The sequence below is a fragment of the Trichechus manatus genome, unplaced genomic scaffold, assembly GCF_000243295.1.
Source record: "Trichechus manatus latirostris isolate Lorelei unplaced genomic scaffold, TriManLat1.0 scaffold00115, whole genome shotgun sequence".
NCBI lineage: Eukaryota > Metazoa > Chordata > Mammalia > Sirenia > Trichechidae > Trichechus > Trichechus manatus.
The window spans coordinates 348,068-369,098 of record NW_004444051.1 but is presented as its reverse complement, the minus strand read 5'-3'; the positions used below and the strand labels follow the sequence as shown (position 1 = coordinate 369,098).

At 38.0% G+C, this 21,031-nt stretch overlaps 1 protein-coding gene across 1 annotated transcript in view; it reads left to right on the top strand.

Moving 5' to 3' along the window:
* The window catches only part of CARMIL1 (capping protein regulator and myosin 1 linker 1), a 439,497-nt gene that overhangs the window by 366,011 nt on the left and 52,455 nt on the right, over positions 1–21,031 (top strand). Inside the window, exons 28-29 of the mRNA XM_004383977.1 lie at positions 2,247–2,334; positions 5,475–5,624. Of these exons, the coding sequence (XP_004384034.1) occupies positions 2,247–2,334; positions 5,475–5,624 (238 nt within the window). The remainder of the gene's footprint in view (positions 1–2,246; positions 2,335–5,474; positions 5,625–21,031) is intronic.

Genomic DNA, 21,031 nt, shown 5'->3' with positions numbered 1-21,031 from the left:
TAGATGGCCGCTTGCAAGGTTTTAAGACCCCAGATGCCACTCACCAAAGTAGGATGCAGAACATTTTCTTAATAAGCTTTGTTATGCCAGTTGACCTAGATGTCCCCTGAAAGCGTGGTCCCCAGACTCCTACCCCTGCTACTCTGTCCCTCAAAGTGTTTGATTGTATTCAGGAATCTTCCTAGCTTTGGTTTCGTCCAGTTGTGCTGGCACAGCTGTCACCTTCTTATAAAAACCCCTCGAACCTGCTCAGCTGAATTCAGGGCAGTTAGAAGGACTTGAGAAATAACAAAAGACTTTCAGAGGGTTTATGGGACCCCTATATAGTAGTGATTTTATGAACTCTTGCCCTTGCTAGGTATGCTTATGTGTTTCTATAATCTGGAGCTTCAGAGTTTTTCATTGAAGCCTCTTAAATATTCAAAAGAAAAATCCATATGGGCCACTATTCTTTCATAATGATGCACTGAACCACCAACAGATCATACTTTGATGCCTTTACTAGAGAACCAAATTCTGTCAAATATGACCACTTCTCTTGAAAATGACCAAATTTTGAAAGTTGAACAATAGCATAAAAACTCCTCTCATCACCAGATCAATCATCTAATGTTCATTGACTTCTTCCTTGGCTTTTTATAATGCAGTATACTGAGCACTGATAGAATGAAAATATGCACCCCTACATGTGCATGTACACATTTGTATGTGTGTATGCACATGGAGGTTAAGTTAACCTGTTTCCTCTAAAAATTTTGCTATGTAGAAACTCAGTCAGTAAGGAGGTGTAGCATCCAATTGCAAAATGATAGAATAATCCTTAATCATCCATATATAGTTCCATTTTTAACAGAATGTTTCTTTTTTTGGTGCTGCATTCTGAAATAGATAAACTACCCCTCACCACCTCCAGAGAAAAATAGAGAAGGAGAGAGAAACAAACTACTGACTCCATGTGTTTTATGAGGAAGTGAAATTTCCCAAAGATGCCTGAAAAGAATCAGAGGAAGGACTTGTTAAAATAAGATTCCCAGTCCCCTCCTCTGGAGGGTTGGGATGGGACCCAAGAATCTGTGTTTTAATAAGAGAGCAGGTAAATCTTATCAGTGGACACCTCTGGGGAATAATAAAGTATTAGATAAATCAAATAGCTGTCAAAACCTTGTTTCAGAGATAGGAATTAAAGAAATGTCCTTTTACTTTCATCTTTAGCCCAGGAAAATTTTTACTGTAAGCATCAAAGAGTTAGTGATTTCCGTTCTTCCTTTCACCCTGCTGTCGGAAGCTTCCCTGGGCAGAGAATCTCCATGCAAATTATTGCCTTTAGGTTAGAAAGGTTTTTCCCTATTACACAAATAATGCTTTCAACTTTAGCTTTAGGAGTAAATAATTTTATTTTGATAAGTCCTTTCCCTGCTCTAAAAACTTAAAAATGCTTAACTTCAAAAGCAGGCTGAGCTTATGGAAGAGTGTTGGAGAGTGGATAGATATCTCCTTAGCACATTTATCTTTAAATTTATCTGATAGGACTGTTCAGACTGAAAACACACATGGAAGTTTAATTCTTGGGAACCCAAATTGCTAAAATTCCAACTAAAATATCAGCCATCTGACAGACACCTTAGTGGCAGAGTCTGTTTATTAATAAAAACTACAAGCCACTCTGTGTTGACTAGGCACCTGTTTGATGTCAGGCAAGAGGCGCCAAAACTAAAAGTTTTAGTAACTTCTGTTCATACAAGGCAAGAGTACAGTGAATTTACAACTACTCGAAGTAGGTAAGTCACAGCAGAAGCATTGATTCCAATGGTATCATTTGATTGGTGAAAAAATTAGGAAAAAAAAAAAAAAGGGTGGAGGTGCATATTAAAGTAATAACCAGGGCTTAACAATCAGACTAGACTTTCTTAATTTACTCCACCCCAAGTTTGTTTTCATTTATGTCAGTGGATGAATTGTGCCACATGGTATATATGGTTCCCATTAAGCTTGTCTTTAGTCTTGAGTTTTGAAATTTGCAGGGGCAGGTTGAAATTGGTAAGGGATGTCTTTTACCTGTGTGTTTATGACAATGTTTTAAGGCTTATTTTTGGAACTCTTTAGCCCTGTTCACATATTCTTATATTCCATTTGCAAAGACAGAAATGCAATCCCAGTTGACCTTATCAACATAGCACTAAAGGTAGGTGATTATTCTTCCCTTGCACAGATTAAAATATTACTCTGTCCTTTTGCTTTTCACCTAGTGAGGTGAAGTTGATGGTGGCCTCCTTCCTGTCTGACCGAATCGTGGATGAAATCCTGGATGCACTCTCACATTGTCATCATAAACTGGTGAGTTTTTGAAGATCTTTAATGGGACCTCTTATCTCTCTTCTGCTGCAATGCAAGTCAGCCTCCAGTGTAGGACTGTGGCTTCTTTTCTACATTGCTTTCCTACTTTTCCTCCTTTCTCTCCTAGCATGCTACTAGCCATTCTAAAGTATGTTAGAATTTCTCCAGAGGGAATGGCGGGGGGAAGCAGAACTGATGGTATCCAGATGTTGTCCATTTATAATGCAGGTAAAAAGCTTTGGAAGAAGATGGTAATGTTGAGGCTGAAGTGTTAGATTCTTTATTTGTGCTCATTTTGTTGCTCCCTGATATGATTATTTGAAAATGGGCTATTTTTGAAAACATGGGGGAGAATTAAACACTTGGAGTCCAAATCAAGTACAAGAGTACAATGGACACATTCTGGTGACTAATGGTGGCCAACTGCCCAACAGCCCTCTAGGAATATAACCAAGGTAAAAATTAACTTCCTTCATCTAGAGACTGGTTCTAAAAGGTAAGGGATCTTACTTTCAACATCAGTGCATATGAAAATATATCAGGAATTTGTTTCTTGATCTTCAGGAAGTCCTCTGAGGCACAGATGAAGGTTTTATAACTAGTTGTTTCTTGTGTCTCAAAAACACTGGCAAAATTATGCAGTAGAAATCTCTAAAGCACGTTATGGCAGCGTTGTTTCTTCAGAGAAAGAATTACAGATTAACTGTGTAGGCTGGAGGTACCCAGTTTTATGTTATTGAATTGTTGGATGACACTAAAAAAAAAACAGCTGCCATTGAGTTGATTCTGACCATGGTGACCCCATGTGTACAGAGTAGAACCATGCTCCGTTGGGTTTTCAAGACTGTGACCTTTTGGAAGTAGATTACCAGACCTTTCTTGAGAGCCTCTGGATAGGTTTGAACCACCAACCTTTTGGTTAGTAGTTGAATGCCTAACCATTTGCACTATCCAGGCACTTGGATGACTAGAGAACGTGAGAATGAAAGGAGTAGCAGCATCTTATTCTACGTGAGGCAGGAAAAATGAGTACAGGTAGTCCCCAACTTACGACAGGTTTCTGTTCTACGACTCCATCATAAATCGAATACCTCTTTTTTTTTAGTTTCATTATTATTGCCTTTTATTATCAGTATCTTTATAAATTTGATCTTTGAACATTTGGGAATAACATCAGCGACTCATGCACTGCAACACTGTGTACAGTACATATTACTAATGATAAGATGTACAAAAATGAAAAAGATGTTTATAAGTGCAGATTGTCATAACTCCAATATGTCATAGGGTGGAGTTCTAAAAAATTTATTCTAAAAATTGTTGTATTCTAAAAAATTTATTGGAGCAAAATGTATAAGATTATCATCTAGAATCTGAAAAGGTAAAATAGACATCTCTAACAGTGCTACTCAAGTATGATCTATGGACGAGAGTGGGTACACTAAGAGATGGTTACCAGTTCTTGGCAAGGTAAATTCAGAAAATGAGAGAAAGCATTGAGAAACTTTCAGAGCAATTTGGCATGGCTGCAGTATCCAAACACGTTATTTTTCTGTTTGTTTTTCCATTTTTGTTGTATATTACCAGTATATTGGTTTGTGACAATTAGAAATACAAAAAACTAATTTATCACTACCATACCCATTGCTGTTGAGTCGGTTCTGATTCATAGTGACCCTATAGGACAGAGTAGAACTGCCCCGTAGGGTTTCCAAGGGGCTGGTAGATTCGAACTGCTGACTTTTTGGTTAGCAGCCGAGCTCTTTAACTACTATGCCACCAGGGCACCGCAGAGTTTGATAAACGCTAGTGTTTAGTTTCTGGCACATTTAAGAACCATGTCATTGTTTAAACCAGTCACCATCAAGTCGAATCCAACTCATGGCGACCCCATGTGTGTCAGAGTGGAACTGTGCTCCATAAGGTTTTCAATGTCTGATTTTTTTGGAAGTAGATCACGAGGCCTTTCTTCCAAGCCACCTCTGGGTAGACTCAATTAGCAGCCAAGGTGCTTGCACCACTCAAGGACTCCACGTTATTGTTTAGGGCTCCCAATTCAGATTTTTCTTTTTTAAATAACCACAGATAAAGACAGTAGGGTATTATTTTTAGAAATAGCTTATTGACAACCCACAGCTCCAGGGACTGCTTCAAAATGTTCGCTTGGTAGTACAATACTGGATATTGTCTCAAAGTGACTCTGGAAGTGAAAACCACACTGAAAGTTTGAATTTTTCACTTTTTGCCTGTGCCTTTCTTTGAAGATGTTAGATAACTGTCAGAAATTATTGACATTTTCTCTTTATTGTTAAAAAGGAATTGTATGAATGTACTTTGAGCTTCATTTTAATATTAATACTTCTGATTTAGATTGTGAGAAGACAGCTTAACTGCTATATGAAAGAAATAGTATCTTCAAAACAAAACTTCATTTTCAATGATGTTTGGAAGACTTTGATGTTTTCTCCAACTTAATTTTAAAGTGTTCCGAAAGATTTCATGGAATTGTCAACTGGTTCTCATCATTTCAAAAGAATTAAAGCAAAGTTCCTGGTGATGGATCAGCTCAGCACTAGAGCCTATTAATTTCAGCTCAGCTTCTTCTGCCTCTTACCATTTACAAGTTATATATTTAGTAGGTTTACCTAAAGCATAACACTGAAAATTAATAAATCATATCCAGTATGGTATTCACTATATGAAAACAATGAAAGTAGCAGTGATTAAAATTTTGTTAGCAATTTCCTTTCTTCTAGCCCTTTCAAAATAATTAAAAATTGGAATCATTTTATTTCCCTCATTAGATACGTTTAAGCACTAAATACAGAAGGAAATTTCTTCAGAGGCAATATCAAATATAATTAATAAAAAGAAAATATTTTCTTATAGACTAAGTAGTTTCCTCATCTACTAAGAGAGGGTTGTAATTTCTTGCTTCAAACACTCTTCCCTCCAAATAGAGATAATAAAGAGGGCGGATGTTACTCTAGTGTGAATGTGTTAAGAATTGTCGTTAACCACTAGCTGACATAGACCTCCACTGCGCTATTTTGTGGAAGACATTGTCAGGAATTGCACTAACCAGCTCTTCCCTTGCCTCTGTGCTATAATTTCTCCTTGTCTGTGACTTGGATCCCTAGGCTGACCATTTCAACAGACGTGGCAAGACCCTTCCTCAGCAAGAGTCCTTAGAGATTGAGTCGGCCGAGGAGAAGCCAGTTAAACGCTCCATCATCACAGTGGAGGAGCTAACAGAGATAGAACGTTTGGAAGACCTGGATACTTGTATGGTAAGACACATCCTCTGTAACCACCCATTATCCCATTGATTTGACTCTGCTATTGTTTTAATATCTCACCTTTACAAGCCAGACCAAACAAAACTTCTCTCCAGAGCCAATTCCTTCAGAAACATGTTGCCTTACAGAGGCTGGTAATAAAGCTAAGCTTCAGAATTCCACACTTGTACAAGCCCCTTCCAAGGCCCTATACCTAACTTTTTATTTGTAATTTTGTGTTCCTTTTCTTAAGTAGGCCCCCCTCTCTGCAAAAAACCAAAAAGAAAAGTTTCAGTTAATATAAAACCTGGATCTGTCCTTGTAGCCACAGTGGAAAAAATTCCTAAACTAATTAGAAGAAATAGATTATCTAACTTTTAAAGGTCATTTGTGACAGGAAAATATCTTTAAACAAAGCGTCAGCTGTTAAAAAAAAGAAGGGAAGGACTCTTCAAAATAAAACATCTAAAGTGACCACCCTTTGTTCTATCATTTTTTCCTTTGCCCTTGCTTCCGATTCATTCTTTACACAGTTTTTTTGGCTCTACCTGTAAATTTCAATTTGCTGTGTATTTCAGATTCTGTTTCATTCAGTTAACTTGATGTGATTACAAAGATGGAATAAACATTATAGTGTTTACCCAACAGTAGGCCTTGATTCCTTACCCATTTTCTAAACTGTACATGGTGCATCCATCTGGTTATATAATTAGAGTATTCAAGTTGTTGATATTTTTTCTCTGAGGGCAAGTTTACTTCAGTCCTTATTTCATTATTTTTAAATTATATTATTATTGTAGCTACTTCTCATTTTAGCATTATAAGCAGTTACATGTGGCTATCTCATCCTCTATATTCAATATGTTTATGTTTTACTAAGGTACTCATTTGTTTTAATAATTCCTTATCATCTTAGAGAATAGAATAAAATTAGGTTTGGACTACTTACCCAAAGGTGTCTACATCAGCTTCTGATTTTAGTAATTTTTAGATGCAGCCACTGTTGAATGGTACTTGTTTTTAACAAGAATGATACTTGTTTTCAACTTTCAAAAGGAAGGGCAATGTGTGTGATACAGCTGATATTATTTTTCTAATCTGAAAGAAAATGTGATTCTTTGAGTAGTTTCCTTATTTATAAATCACTGTTACCATTTTTAAAGTCTATGAATAAAATAGTGGAGTGCCCACCAGATAAAGCCCTGTCATACAGAAAGAGAGTAGTAAAGAAGACATAAGATATAATCCTAGATTGCAAGTACCATTCTAGTATAACTAGATAAAGATGATAAATAATTTTCTATATAAATCTATAAATATATTTGATCTATGTGGAAGGAATTATCAAGTTTTTAAAAACTGTTGCTTGACCAGTAAGGTGTAAAATGTGTGTTTAGTAAGTATTTTAAATTTTGTTTGCATTTTGAGGCAATAGAACTCAACATAATGTTACCATTGGGTGATTGTTCTAGAAAGCTCTAGTCAATGAATTTTGTGTGGTGATGTTTTCCCCTATACTCTCAGCCTAACCGTTGGTTCTAAGCCACCCAAAGATAGCACCATTTACATGGTGACAGCTACCCCAAGTGTGGGGACCCCTATCCTAAAGGAAATTGATTCTTCAAGCTTCCTGGGTGAGGCAAATGGTTAAGCGCTCAACTACTAGCTGAAAGGTTGGTGGTTTGAATCCTCCCAGAGGTGCCTTGCAGGACAGGCCTGGCAGTCTGCTTCCAAAAGCTTACAGCCTTGAAAACCCTATGGAGCACAGTTCTACTCTGCACGCATAGGGTTGCCATGAGTTGGAATCGACTCGATGGCAACTAACAGTAACAACAACAGTATCCTAAGCCAGTGGTGGAAACTCACTGCTAGATTGGAAGGAGTAGCGTGTAAGATTGGCCTTTTTAAATTATCCATACTGCCACTTTCCATAACCAAAATAACAAATCACTCGAGGGACATGCTTCGTATTTCAATCATGTATATGAGACTAATGGGCACACCAGCCCAAAATTGAAGGAAGGGACAGGAAAACTGGATGAATGGAAACGGAATTTAGGGTGGAGAAGGGGAGAGTGTTGATACATTGTGGAGTTGGCAACCAATGTCACAAAACAATTTGTGTATTAACTGTTTAATGAGAAACTAATTTGCTCTGTAAACTTTCACCTAAATCACAATTTAAAAAAAAAACTTAAAATAATAACAAATCATTATTGTTTCTTATTGATAACTATTACAAGGTATTTCAAGTTGTGATCCTTACATGGTATCATTTTAAAAAAAGTTTGAAATACATATTTCAAAAGGAGAGATTTTAATTTCTGATCGTTTTCTAAAGGATGTTGTTGTTAGTTGCCCTAGTGTCAGCTCCAACTCATGGCAACCTTATGTGTAACAGAACAAACTTTGCCTGGTCTTGTGCCTGCGCATAGTCCTTGGCAGCATTTATATCTAACGTGGCCTAGGAAATTAGGATACAAGATTTACTGTTAATATAGTGAATTATTAGAAGCAGATGTGCAGAAGCATGTGCATGCAACCTTTTCCAATATGGAGTTATAAGCCCCTGGCAGGTAGAGAGCAGCTCCAGTGGCACAATGGTTAAACACTCGGCTGCTAACCAAAAGGTCAGTTGTTCGAACCCACTAGCTGCTCTGTGGGAAGATGTGTAGTCTGCTTCCGTAAAGATTATAGCCTCAGAACCCTATGGGGCAGTTCTACTTTGTCCTGTAGGGTCGTGAATCAACTCAAGGCCAACAGGTTTTAGCAGATAGAGGTCGTGCCACACCCAGAGCTAGAGGGCTGTTGAATGTGGTTGCTTTGGGAAATGTAACTTTACAAGTACCTAAAATATTTGTTTTTACCCCCCAAAATAACCCTTGAAACTTGCTCTAGGGAAGTCCAAAGTAACTTTGAGTCATTGCCAACCTTCTAGTAACAGATTCAAGATTGTTAACAGATCCTGGTATTTTTTGTTCTTTGTGACATGTAGTAAATCCATTGTTGAACATTTCTTTAAAAAACTTAATAGAGTTTCTGGGCATCTTTTTTCTCCTGCCCTTGGATTTCTAATCTTCATCTTTTCTTCCATGGTCCAAAAGTCAACTCAGTTTCAGTGCTTAAGTCTCTTTAAATAACCAGTAGTTATAATCGTGCTAAGGAAGGTTTAAGGTCCTAAGTTAGGAGTAGAAGTTTATAATAATTGGAATTTAAGGATTACCTTCCCTGAGATGAAAACAATAATTCATATGATTGATTTCTTTGAAGGAAATTCATGAGTCAACAACTACTAAGCTTTGACTAAGTGAAGGCTGAAATAAAAATGATTGCATGATCTGATGGGGCTTGTTATCTGCGGGAAGGATGACTGAGAGCTTCTAATCACCCTTAATTTTATAAAGAAAAGGGCTATTCTCCTGGAAGTGGTAGAGAGGAGAATCATTTAAAAAAAACAAAAAAAACCTCTTTGTTTCCAATCAAATAAATTGCTTCATCCCCCCCCAGCAAAGTAGAAAGAAACTAACATCTAGTTTACCCGGTAGGAGATAGAAGGGAAAGGAGACAAGAACTATTAGAATAACCTGTGGAGTTTTTCCAACCTATACGCACTCTCATACCCCCATAGGTTCTGATATTTCTTCCACTACACACCAGAAAATCAAACAGTATAAAAATTGTTTTATTCAGTTATTTAGCAAACACATAAAATACTCAAGATGTGTTAGGTACTCTTCTGAGTTCTTTATGAATATTAACCAGTTTAATCCCCATAACAAACTCTGAGTCAGGTCTTATTCATATCCTCTATTCAACAAATGAGGAAACTGAGGCACAGAAAAGTCAAGTAATTTGTCCAAGGTTACACAGCTAATAAGTAGTAGAGCTAAGATTCAAAGGCAGACAGTTTGGTACTGGAGTCTGTGAGCTTAACTAAAAAAAACACAAACCAAACCCGTTGCCATCAAGTTGATTCGACTCATAGCGACCCTACGGGACAGGGTAGAACTTCCCCATAGGGTTTCCAAGGAGCAGCTGGTGGATTCGAACTGCTAGCCTTTTGATTAGCAGTCAAGCTCTTAGCCACTGAGCCACCGGGGCTCCTGCTATAATTAGTATATTGATTTTATATATAGCATATATTCTGGGGAGTCCCTGAGTAGCACAAATGGTTAAGCACTCAACTACTAGCCAGAAAGTTGGTGGTTTGGATGTACCCAGAGGCGCCTTGGAAGACAGGCCTGGTGAAAGGTCACGGCCTTGAAAACCCTATGGAGTCATTCTACTCAGTACACATGGGGTCACCATGAGTCAGAATTGACTCAACGGCAACTAACAATAACAACAATATGGTATATATTTCTTCCAATCAGAATTAAGTGTTAAGTTAGATTTAATTAGACAGCTTTGATTTACAGAAAGTATGCTTACTATCCCAGATTAAATTAATATGTGAAAGGTATGCATGTTTAATAACTTTAATGTAGCCTATAGCGTTTAATCATTATTGGAAACAACTGTGTCAAAAATCTGACATGTTCGATTGTTATCCAGTTGCTGGAGAAATGAATTTGTGCACTTTTGGCTCACCTGTAACATTTGGTGCCTCTCCATGTGTTATTTTGCTGATGACAGTGATTAATTAGCTCTCCTATCTACTTCTTATCATTTCAACACACGTCTTCTATGTGATGCAGAAATGTATATTTACTTACAATCTTTATTGTCCATCGACCATCTGTTCTTTTTCTGCAATCAGGTACTGTTAGTCAATCAGTTTTTCCAACCATATCTTTCAACTTTGGTTTCTTATTGGCCCTTGGGATGTTGAAGGATGCAGTTCTCATACTACTGATTCGTTATCTCTAAATATTTAATTTGTCACTATATATAGTTTACTAGTTTTGAAAAATAGCAGAAGTTTGGAGGTTAGAGTAGTATGCCAAGTGGGTGAAGAGACAGTGTCTGCTTCTTAGGCATAATTAGCTGACTAATTTTATGAAATTTTTTCAATTATTTTAATGAGTGTTATACCAGTTTTAAATCAAAAGATGTTCATGCAGAGGAGCTTCATCTGCTTACTTCTGTTTCCTAGGAAAAGAATTGTAAAAGGCTTCAATTAGTACAGAATACATCTTTGTGAATCCTGTCTCCAAAGATAAAATAACAATTATTTTGACTTAACAAATTCAACCTCGAATTTCAGTATACAATTTTTAAGCTTTTTAATTCACACTAAAATTCAACAAAAGCCCATTTGTCTTGGTCAAAATACTGTTAAAGAAAGAAAATGCCTCATTTTCAAGTACCAACAGTTATTAATTGAACTAATAACAGTGTTGCCAAGTAGAGACTTTTAAATCAATATCTCATTTAAAATTAGCTGCAGTAATATTAGCTGTGTGCAGAAGGTTTGTCAAGTCCTAATGGTGAGTTTCTTATTAGTTTTATTTATTCTGTAATGTCTTTTTCTTACTAATATCACTTTGGAAAATGGAGATTTGTCTTCTTAACCACAGAAGGCAACCTGTGGAAACCACTTAGTTTCCAAATTCTAAATGTCAGAATGATAGTACGATTTCTGAGCCCAACTGAAATGGATATTGTATGTTCCTCAAAGTTTCTCATCATTGTTGCGACAGTCCTTCATGGACATGTCAAAAACACACCCCACCTTCTGGAGAATTCCATGTCCCCTCAGGACCAAGGGTTTCCCTAATCTTTGAAATTGTTAACTGGCATAAATACCACATGCAGAGGCCCTGTTCCAGGGAGTTCCCTGGAGATCTGTCTCATATGCTTCTCCTAAGGATGAAAGGAGGCCTAAGGCACAGTGTTGACTGCTCCCATGAACTCCTCAAGAGACAAATAAGACCCCATGGGAAATCCCTCTGACTTCCCATCTTTTACAGTCATTCCTGGAAAGATAAGAAATCTCTACCTTTCCCCTTCAGATGGCAGAGCAGGCTTCACCTCCAGAGCCCCAGAGCTCACATTAGGAACCAAACTCCCCAGGAAGAGGATGGGGAGGACTTGATACATCAACTCTATAAAACGACTTAGAACATTAACCAATTGTGGCTAGTCAGGGTATTCCAAAACCAGCATCCAAATTGTGCATCTAACTTACAGATTGGAAAGGATGATTCTTAGGGGCTTAATTTCAATGTGTAATGATAATTGTAAACAGTAATTTTGGCCTTCCCTCATGAATTAAATTAATCAAATTATTCTAATAACCTGTGGATTTATAAAACAGAAGCCATTCTGTCGATTACTTGTGTGTGTGTTATAGATGACATACAAATATACTTCTCTTAAACAGAAAAAAATTTTAATGAAGTTCAAACTAGTGAAGTGTTTATAAGCAACCATAGATTTATTGACTCCTGTGGATAGTACCATAGAACCAATAGTAAATAAAATAATTTCTCTAACTCAGTCTCACTTTTCAACCCTTAGAAACCTCATATTTTCACAGTGCTACAAAGACACATTTGCCTCAACAACCTTTCTCTCACGTCAGAAAGCTCCCGATTGTCACTGCTTTCCAGTTGAAATCAAAGACTAAATCCTTGCAGCACATAAAGACTTTTCTCTTTAATTTCTGAATTGAGTGATATTCGAAGTGGAAAAAACAGATATGTTTAGATATTATGAATGCACTTTATATATATATATGTATATATATGTATGTATGTATGTATGTATGTGAGAGGGCCTGTCTATGGAAGAAAAAGTGGGAAGTCTTTAAAGAGGACTTGTTTACTCAGGAGTTTTGTTGTTATTAGCCGCTGTCAAGTTGGCTCTGACTCATGGCAACCTCATACATAATGGGATCAGACTGTTGTGATCCATAGGGTTTTCTTTGACTGATTTTTCAGAAGTATATCACCAGGCTGTTCTTCCTAGTCTGTCTTAGTCTGTAAGCTCTGCTGAAAACTGTTCAGCATCACAACAACAGACAGGTGGTGGCAGTGCATGAGGTGCATAGGCTGCGAATTGAGCCAGGATCTCCCACATGGAAAGCAAAAATTCTACCACTGAAGCCCCACCACTCCCCTACCCAGAGGTAGGGGATAGGAAATGGCTGGAAGAAGGTGGTTGCTGGCTCTCAAAAGAGCCTAGAGGAGGAAGCTGGAACACTTTATAGTGTTGCATTCTTAAATAGAGCTCAGCTATTGAAACTCTCCTGAGCCAAAGATAGAAAGATGAGGTCATTCATTCATTCAGCAAATGCTTATTGTTGGTCCACTGTGTACCAGGCACAGTGCTTAGGTATTCTTGACTTCTTGCTTCAAATGGAGGGTGAGTGAACCAATATGCTGCCCACCAAATTGGCTACATTGAAGGGCAGAAGTAGCAATGCTAGTTCTGGTGGACCACAGAACTACCATCCTTGTAAGTCCCACACATGGATTTGCTTGGATGTTGAAAGATAAAGAGTCTACTGCTGACATGAGATAATCTAGAAGGGCTTGAATTAGTACAGAATACATCTTTCAACCTTCTGATCACAGCCTATTAGTCATGAAATGAGTTCAATGATTGTGACTAACCTTTAAAAAGAACTGATCTGAAAAAGAACATAAAATATAAATATGAAGCATCAGATTATACCAATTGTTCCAGTTAAACATACACATATGTGTAAATTGGGTTGTGACATAAAATATATTTCTTATGGGAGGCCACAGGCAAAAAAAAGTTTGAGAAACTTTAATCTAGAATAACTCCCTGTGTTTCAACTTTCCCACAACACTGGGTACACAGCAGCTCCTTATGTTAACTGTTTGCTTTCCTTACTCCACCCTAAAATCAGTGAAAGGCCTAAGCAGAGGGCCAGGGGTAGATGAGGATATGGTGCTCTGGAGAGCCCCTGCTAAGTAGACTCACCCTTTTTTTCCTGTTGTGTTGAGCCCCCATAGAATTGTTTTCATTGCAGTATGCTTTTGCATTATTGCATTGACCTTCCTTAAAGGTCATTTTGAGAAATAAAAACCCTATAAAACTTGAATATAACTTTGTTATATTCAGCCTTAATTCTGGTTTCTTTTTTTTTTTAATCTTAATTTCCTCCTTTTTTTTTTTTTAATCTTGCTATTCTATATGGGGCTGGGCTCATTTTTGACACTGAGGTGGTTATACATTCATAAAATGAAATGTTAGACACAGTGGGAAAGTGCTGTGGCAGAGGTATGCAGGTTGCTATGGAAGCACAGAGAAGGGTGCCAAGCCCAGCCCGAGGGAGGGTGGTTATCAAGGAAGGCTTCCTGGAGGAAGGTTCTGAGCATCATGCCTGGCACGTAGTAGGTCCTCAGTAATTCTTGGTAGAATGAGAGATGGCATTTGAAAGAGAAGTTAGCTGGGAGGAAAACAAGTTAATTTAGCAGAGAGAGCAGATATAGAGGCCTGGAGTCAGGAGAGAATGTAGCAATTTAAGGAGCTATTATAGTATTTTGGTATGGCACAAATAAAGGGTAGATGGGAGAAGAGGAGAAGTTCCTGGGTGGTACAAATGGTTAATGCACTCTCTGCTGACCAAAAGGTTGGAGGTTCAGGTCCACCCGGAGCGCACCTTGGAAGAAATGCTTGTTGATCTACTTCCGAAAAATCAGCCATTGAAAAACCAGTGGAACACAGTTCTACTTTGACACACATGGGGTTGCTGTGAGTTGGAATCGACTTGATGGCAATGGGTTTGGTTTCGGCAACAGGTAGGGGGAGAGGAGCAGGTGATGAGGCTGGAGGGGATGGCATGAACTAAATCATAAAGAGCCTTGTAGAGCTTACTAAGAGGTTGCTCATTCATTCATACATTCATCTTAAGGCAACAAAGAGCCACTGAAGATGAAGGATATAAAGAAGGGGCAGGTTTGGGTAGAAGTAGACACTAGTGGTTTCCATTTGGATGTATAGCATTTGAGGTGCTTGCAAGGCCCTGGCTGAGATGTCCAGTGGGGAATTGTAGATGTGGCTCTGGGGCTCAGCAGGCAGGGTCTGGATTGGTGGTCAGCCATGCGTAAGTAAAGCCACAGCACCAATGAGCTCGCCAGACTACCTTCCCTGAAACAATCATGGCCTCTTGAACTCTATAAGCACTTTTCTTTTTCTACATTCATGAAATGTATCTCAATTTGCTGTGTATTTCCAACTTGACATCTCCATTTAGATAGCCCAAAAGTATCTCAAACCTAGGATGTACAAAACAGTCACTAAGTTTCCCCCTCTCCCCTACCCAAGCCTATACCATCCAGTTACATGACACCAGCTTTGATTCTACCCATTTGTCCCTAAGTCTACTAGTCAGCCTCCATCTCTCCTCTTCCGTATCTATCATAGCTGTTTTTATCCCTCATCCAGGCCACCCTTGATTCTTTCCTGGACTCTTGAAGCAGACCCATAATTCACTGTCTTTCAACCTCCCTTGCTTCCTGCAATCAATCCATCTCCTACTCAGTAGCCGGTAGAGCTTTCTAAAGTGTAAATCAGATTACTATCTAAGGTGTAGGAGCCCCTGGGTGGTGGAAACAGTTAACACACTCAGCTGCTAACTGAAAGCTTGGCAGTTTGAGTCCACCCAGAGTCTTCTTGGAAAAAAGCCCTGGCAAGCTACTTCTGAAAAATCAGCCATTGAAAAAACCCTGTGGAGTATAGTTGTATTCTGACATGCATGAGTTGGAGTCGACTTGATGGCAACTGGTAACTGATCTAAGGTGCAGAACCCTTTGATGGCTTCCCGTTGCATCCAGAATAAGTTCACTCTCTTCGTCATGGTCCACAAGACCCTACATGATCTAGCCCCTGCCCCTCTCTCCTCATTTTGTTCTACTCTCTCCTTTGTTCACTTTTCTCTAGTCACTGTGGCCTTCTTGCTTTTCCCTAGAACTTGCCATGACTCCTCTCTGAGCTATTGTTCCTTCAGCTTGGAACATTGGTTTTGGTTTTTAAAAATGTAGGTGGACAGAGAAGGGAAAACAAGGCAGAATTCTGCCTCATGCTTTCAATCGTTTATATAAAAAGTAGATCAGACTAGATAATCTCAGTTATTCGGTCTAAATTCTCATTGTGCCAAGTATAGTTTAGAAACACTAATTAGGGGCAGAGAGGGTTAACTTTTATTCTTCAGCTCAGATGTGGAAATTGAGAGAGTTAAATTATCCTATCCAAATTCTCAGTTTCCCTAAACATGCCCCAGAGGAAACTACAATCACTGCTGCAATTCCATAGTAGGGTTTTCCATGTCTCAGGGTTCAACCCAAACCCCTATCACCAGCCTACCCCTTAACAAAATCAAAATATAAAGTAAACAGTTTTTAGCTTTAGTCTTCGGTGTGTATGGTGAGGAAAATAATTCTCATTTAGATATTGAAAATATACTGGCCCATTTGGAATCTAGACCAAAAAAATTACTTTCAAGCTCCAGATATAACTGGAAAGAATTTCTTTTAAATATTGTAGTCAAGATTACAAGGAGCCCTGTTGGCACAGTGGTTCAGACTAGATTATGTGACCTTCTATGTATTTATTTGTTGGATTTATATGTGCTCTGCCTTCTTTAAGAAACTATTTTAAGTGGCAAATTTAATAATTAATGAAAATAGAAATTAAAAAGGCAAGGTGGGTGAATAGAGTTAAGGGGAAAAAATGAGGAAGTTATAGCACACTTCAGGATCATTCCCCATGCTATGAGTATGGCTAGTCTCTGCTATCACTGCATATGTCCTGTTCCAGTTCTCCTGGTTAAGGTTGGAGCCTTAACTTTGGAAATTAGCACTGCAAGTTTTTAGATTTAACATTTGATTATAAATTTGAGGTATGCGATGATTTATCTTGCCTAGATAGAAGACTACCCAACCAGAGCTAGCTATTTGGTGGGTACCTTCCAGCCAAGCCAGGATTTTCCTCTGGAAGCAGCTTCAAATCCACTTCAGCTCTTCTGCAAGTACTCAATTGAAATCCCTAAGTGCCGTGCCCACGGCCAAAATGGCTATGTCCTGAAAAGGATTTCAGAGCATTCTTTAACTTGGCATAGCAAAACCTCAGTAATGCTTCTAGTTGTTCATTGGATGACCTCCACTCCCCAGGTGACTGAATGAATTGACCCGTTATATGCAGCGCTTTGATGTTGAAACCTTAAATGTTGGAGAATGTCAATGAAACACATAGGGTTTGTTATAGTTAATTTTAAGTAAGGGCAACAGATAGAGACCATGCCCATAAGCTCTAAAACCATTCTTGTTTTGTTATAAAGTAACACCATAGTGCATATAAGAAGTATGTTGATAGGAGAAAATTTATCCTATTTTTCCCTATAGCTTGGCTGCAGATAGTTAATTCATTTTAAAAAGAGGTCAAAGCCAATCAAAAAAATCAAAAGTGGCAAACTAACAATGTTGCATTGTTTTTGACAGATTTTCTCATAGGCAAAGTAGAGTGTACTGCTAAGAACCATGGTGTAAAGCTAGGAGCAAATCAACCATCAAAATAATGGATCTGTCACCTGGAGAGGGATGTCTTGAGAATGCATTCTCTCCTGGGATTCTCACTTGAGATTCCATTCAAAGGGGGCGTTCATTAAAAGAAATTAATTAAACTGAAAAGTTTGACAAAGATCATGGCTTCCGAATCTGACTGGGCTTTAAACAGTTTTAGTGGTAAGCCTTCTTTACTCAAATTTCTGTTTGAGCTTGAAGAGTTGGGATAAAGGGATTTTAGGATCCATTCTCAGAAAAACTTGGGAATCCATGAGATTTGAGCCCACTTGCTCTGTGAGTATAAATCAGCTAGAACCAGACCTTCTGATTAATGTTTGATTACTGCAGCCCTCCACCCAGATTTTAGAGCCTAAGCATCCAGGCCCTAAAAATCACCCCTTATACTTTTTACTTGGCACCACTGGGAGGTTATTGGACTCAAGTCTTTTAAAGCAGTAAAGCAAATTCTTATAGGATTTAATCTAGTTTGGTTTTTTGGTTGCTGTTGTTGTTAGCTGTTAATTTTTGTCATGTGTATGAATCTATCCTTCTATGGACAGAGCAAATGTGTCACCTTGGGCATTTTAGGGCTTGTTTTGATTCTTCTCTTGATGTCACTGAGCCATGGTGCCAGTTCTGGAGGAGATTATTTAACTCTTTCCTGACTTCCTTATTCTTGCCTTCCATCATAACATGGAATTTCCAAAGATCTGGGCCTAAAATACCTCTTTCAAATGTAATACTCAAGTGGAATTTTCCCCCAGGTGTTCTTTCACAATTAAAGAAAACGTTAAAATGCTGTTCAACCTTTTATGATGATTAGAGTAACATTGTGCTTAATAGTGCAATAAAGTGCTTAAAGAATTTTCTGCTTTTTTATTACAGTGCTGCAGTAGCAAACACCTGATCAGGTATTAATAAGCATCATGCATCTCTTTCCACATAGAGCACTAACACATGCTCACGTGGTGAGATATTTGCTTAAAATCAGCACCAAGGTGTTTCATTCTTAGGACTGCTCTTTAAAAAATATACTAAATTATATTCACTTTTTAAAGAGAACATTCAAGTATGAAATTTCACTTTGTTATCAGTTAGAAGATGCTGTGTGAAAATGAGTAAAAAGCGAGCTGTTTTACTGGTTTTGGGAGAAAACATGAGAAGGTTAGGAAGATAAAGATTTCATTTTCTTCTATCAAGAAAGAATTGTAGAGATCTGGGGAATAAGTAAAAACTAAAACCCACTGCCAGTGAGTGGATTCCAACTGATAGCAACCCTGCAGGACAGAGTAGAACTGCCCCATAGGATTTCCAAGGCTGTAATCTTTATGGAAGCAGACTGCCACATCTTTCTCTTACGGAGCGGCTGGTGGATTTGAACCGCCGACCTTTTGGTTAGCAGCTGAGCACATTAACCACTGTGCCACTAGGGCTCCTTTGGAAATAAGTAAATGAGCCATTTTTATTTCAAAATAGCACTCCATGGTGATCTTCACAAAAGCCTGTCATCAGTGCTGTTCCCTGGATGTTTTTGTTTTAACCTCATGATGCCATTTTAACTTTTGTATGAAATGAGGCTCTAGATATAAAAGTTAATGAGTGTAATGTGAATAGCTGGATTTAATGTTGTGTTCAGTAGGAAATAGGACGCATCACTAAATCTCAACATATTGTTCCCCCTTTTGTCCAATGACTTATTGCCATTTTCTCAGAGTTATTGCTTCCATATATCTACTCTCCTTGGATTTTTTAAAGATTGATACTGCCCAGCAGTCATCACTGAAACGATTAGACAGCATCTCTCTTTTTGAGATTACACCCGCTCTTATGAGGGTTTCAGACTTTTAAAAATGCAAATGCATAAAAATTGCTTTTTAAACTACAAATGTGATAGTACTATTTGGCTAGATGTTTGAGGGTATAAATTAATTAGGAATTACTGAGTTTTGGTTACCCTTGAGAACTGACTTGGCTGAAAATCTAGTAGGAAATATTTAATTTTTACCATCTGGTTCATTAAGCAGGGATTACCCATACCCATTCTAAAAGGCTGTGCACAGAAAAGCACAAGGTGAGCCTTGGACATGGTGCATCAGAAAGCAAGGGTTGACGCCAAGTTTGACGGGATCATTTCTCAAAGGACACAAAAGCCAGATTGAAAGGACTCCCACTTTGACACTCTGAGGACCAAAAAGACCAAAAGTATTAAAAAATTAAAAAATAAATAAATTTAAAAGAGAAAAGGTATTCTTTACTGAGGAATGGCAGCTAATAAACATAGGAATAATGATAGAAGAAGAAATTATAATTTTGTAATCCAGGTGTGTTCATTAATTCAGGCAAGAATTGTCAATGGTTGTTTGAAAATGTTCATCCACATGGACTAAAAGTATCACCTCACAGAGTTATTATTAATTATGAACAGAAAAGGTACCTTTACAATGGAGTATTTGGGAGGTTACCACCATAATCAAGCAATCAAACAGAGCATCACCGAGAGTGGAACAACCTAATATCACCTATGTAGTATTCTTGCTAAAAACATTTCACCTGAATCTAATTATGAAGAAACAAACCCAGAATTCTTCAAGAAACTCAGTGTCATGAAAAAGAAAGCTAGGGGTTTGGGGGTGCTGTTCTAGATAAGGAGCCCTGATGGCACAGTGGTTAAATCATTCAACTGCTAACCAAAAGGTCAATAGTTCAAAGCTACTAGCCGCTCTGCAGCAGAAAGATGTGGCCTTGGATTCCGTAAAGATTCACAGTCTTGGAAACTTTATGGGGCGGCTGTACTCTATCCTATAGAGTCACTATGGGTTGGAATCAACTCGTCGGCATTAGTTTGGTTTGATTTTGGGTGCTAGATAAAAGAGACTAAAGAGACATGACCGTATATAATGGGTGAACTTTTGATTAGATCCTAGGTCAGAAAGAAAGGATGTTATAAGACATTTGACGGATAATTACCAAAACCAATCCCATTGTTGTCGAGTCGATTCCAACTCATAGCAACCCTAAAAGACAGAGTAGAACTGCCCCGTAGTTTCCAAGGAGCACGTGGTGGATTCAAACTGCCAGCCTTCTGGTTAGCAGCCATAGCTCTTAACCACTACACCACCAGGGTTTCCCTGAGGGATAATTGGGAAATGTGGATATAGACTGTAGTATATATGTTAAAAAAAAACATTGCCATCAAGTTTATTCTGTCTCATAGCAACCCTATGAGTATGTACATTAGATGATATTATATAATTCATTAATTTTTTTAGATGTGATAATCATGTATGGTTATGTGGAAGAATCTAATTCTTAGGGTGTTTATACAGAAGTGTTTAAGGGTGAAGTATCCAGATGTAAGTAACTTTTAAATGGTTAAGCCAGATAAAGTATGCATGTGTGTGTGCATGCATACACATACGAGGTGGGGTGGGGGGTTAGAGAATGGAGGAAATAAACTAATGTGACAAAATGTTATCAGTTGGTTAATCTAAATAAAGTGAAGAGTACACTGGTATTTTTTATCCTATCCTTGAACCTTTTTTTTTTTTTTGTAAATTTGAAAAATTTTTAGAATAAATGGTTGTGGGGAAAGAATAATAATAAAATTAAAGAAAAACCAACCCATTGCTGTCGAGTCAATTCCAACCCATAGTGACTCTATAGGACAGAGTAGAACTGTCCCATAGGGTTTCCAAGGAGCAGCTAGTGTATTTGAACTGCCAACCTTTTGATTAGCAGCCGTAGCTTGCCATAGCTCTTAACCACTGTGCCATCAGGGCTCCGGGGAAAGGATAGATGTATGTATTTGAAGAGATTATTGGTTTTAAAGAGATGGACCACTGGGGTCCATGAGGAAGTTTCTATCAGTGTAGCATGAAATGACAAGAATAAGGACAGCAGAGTAAAGTTCTTAAGAAAATAAATTTCTCCAATTTTAAGGAC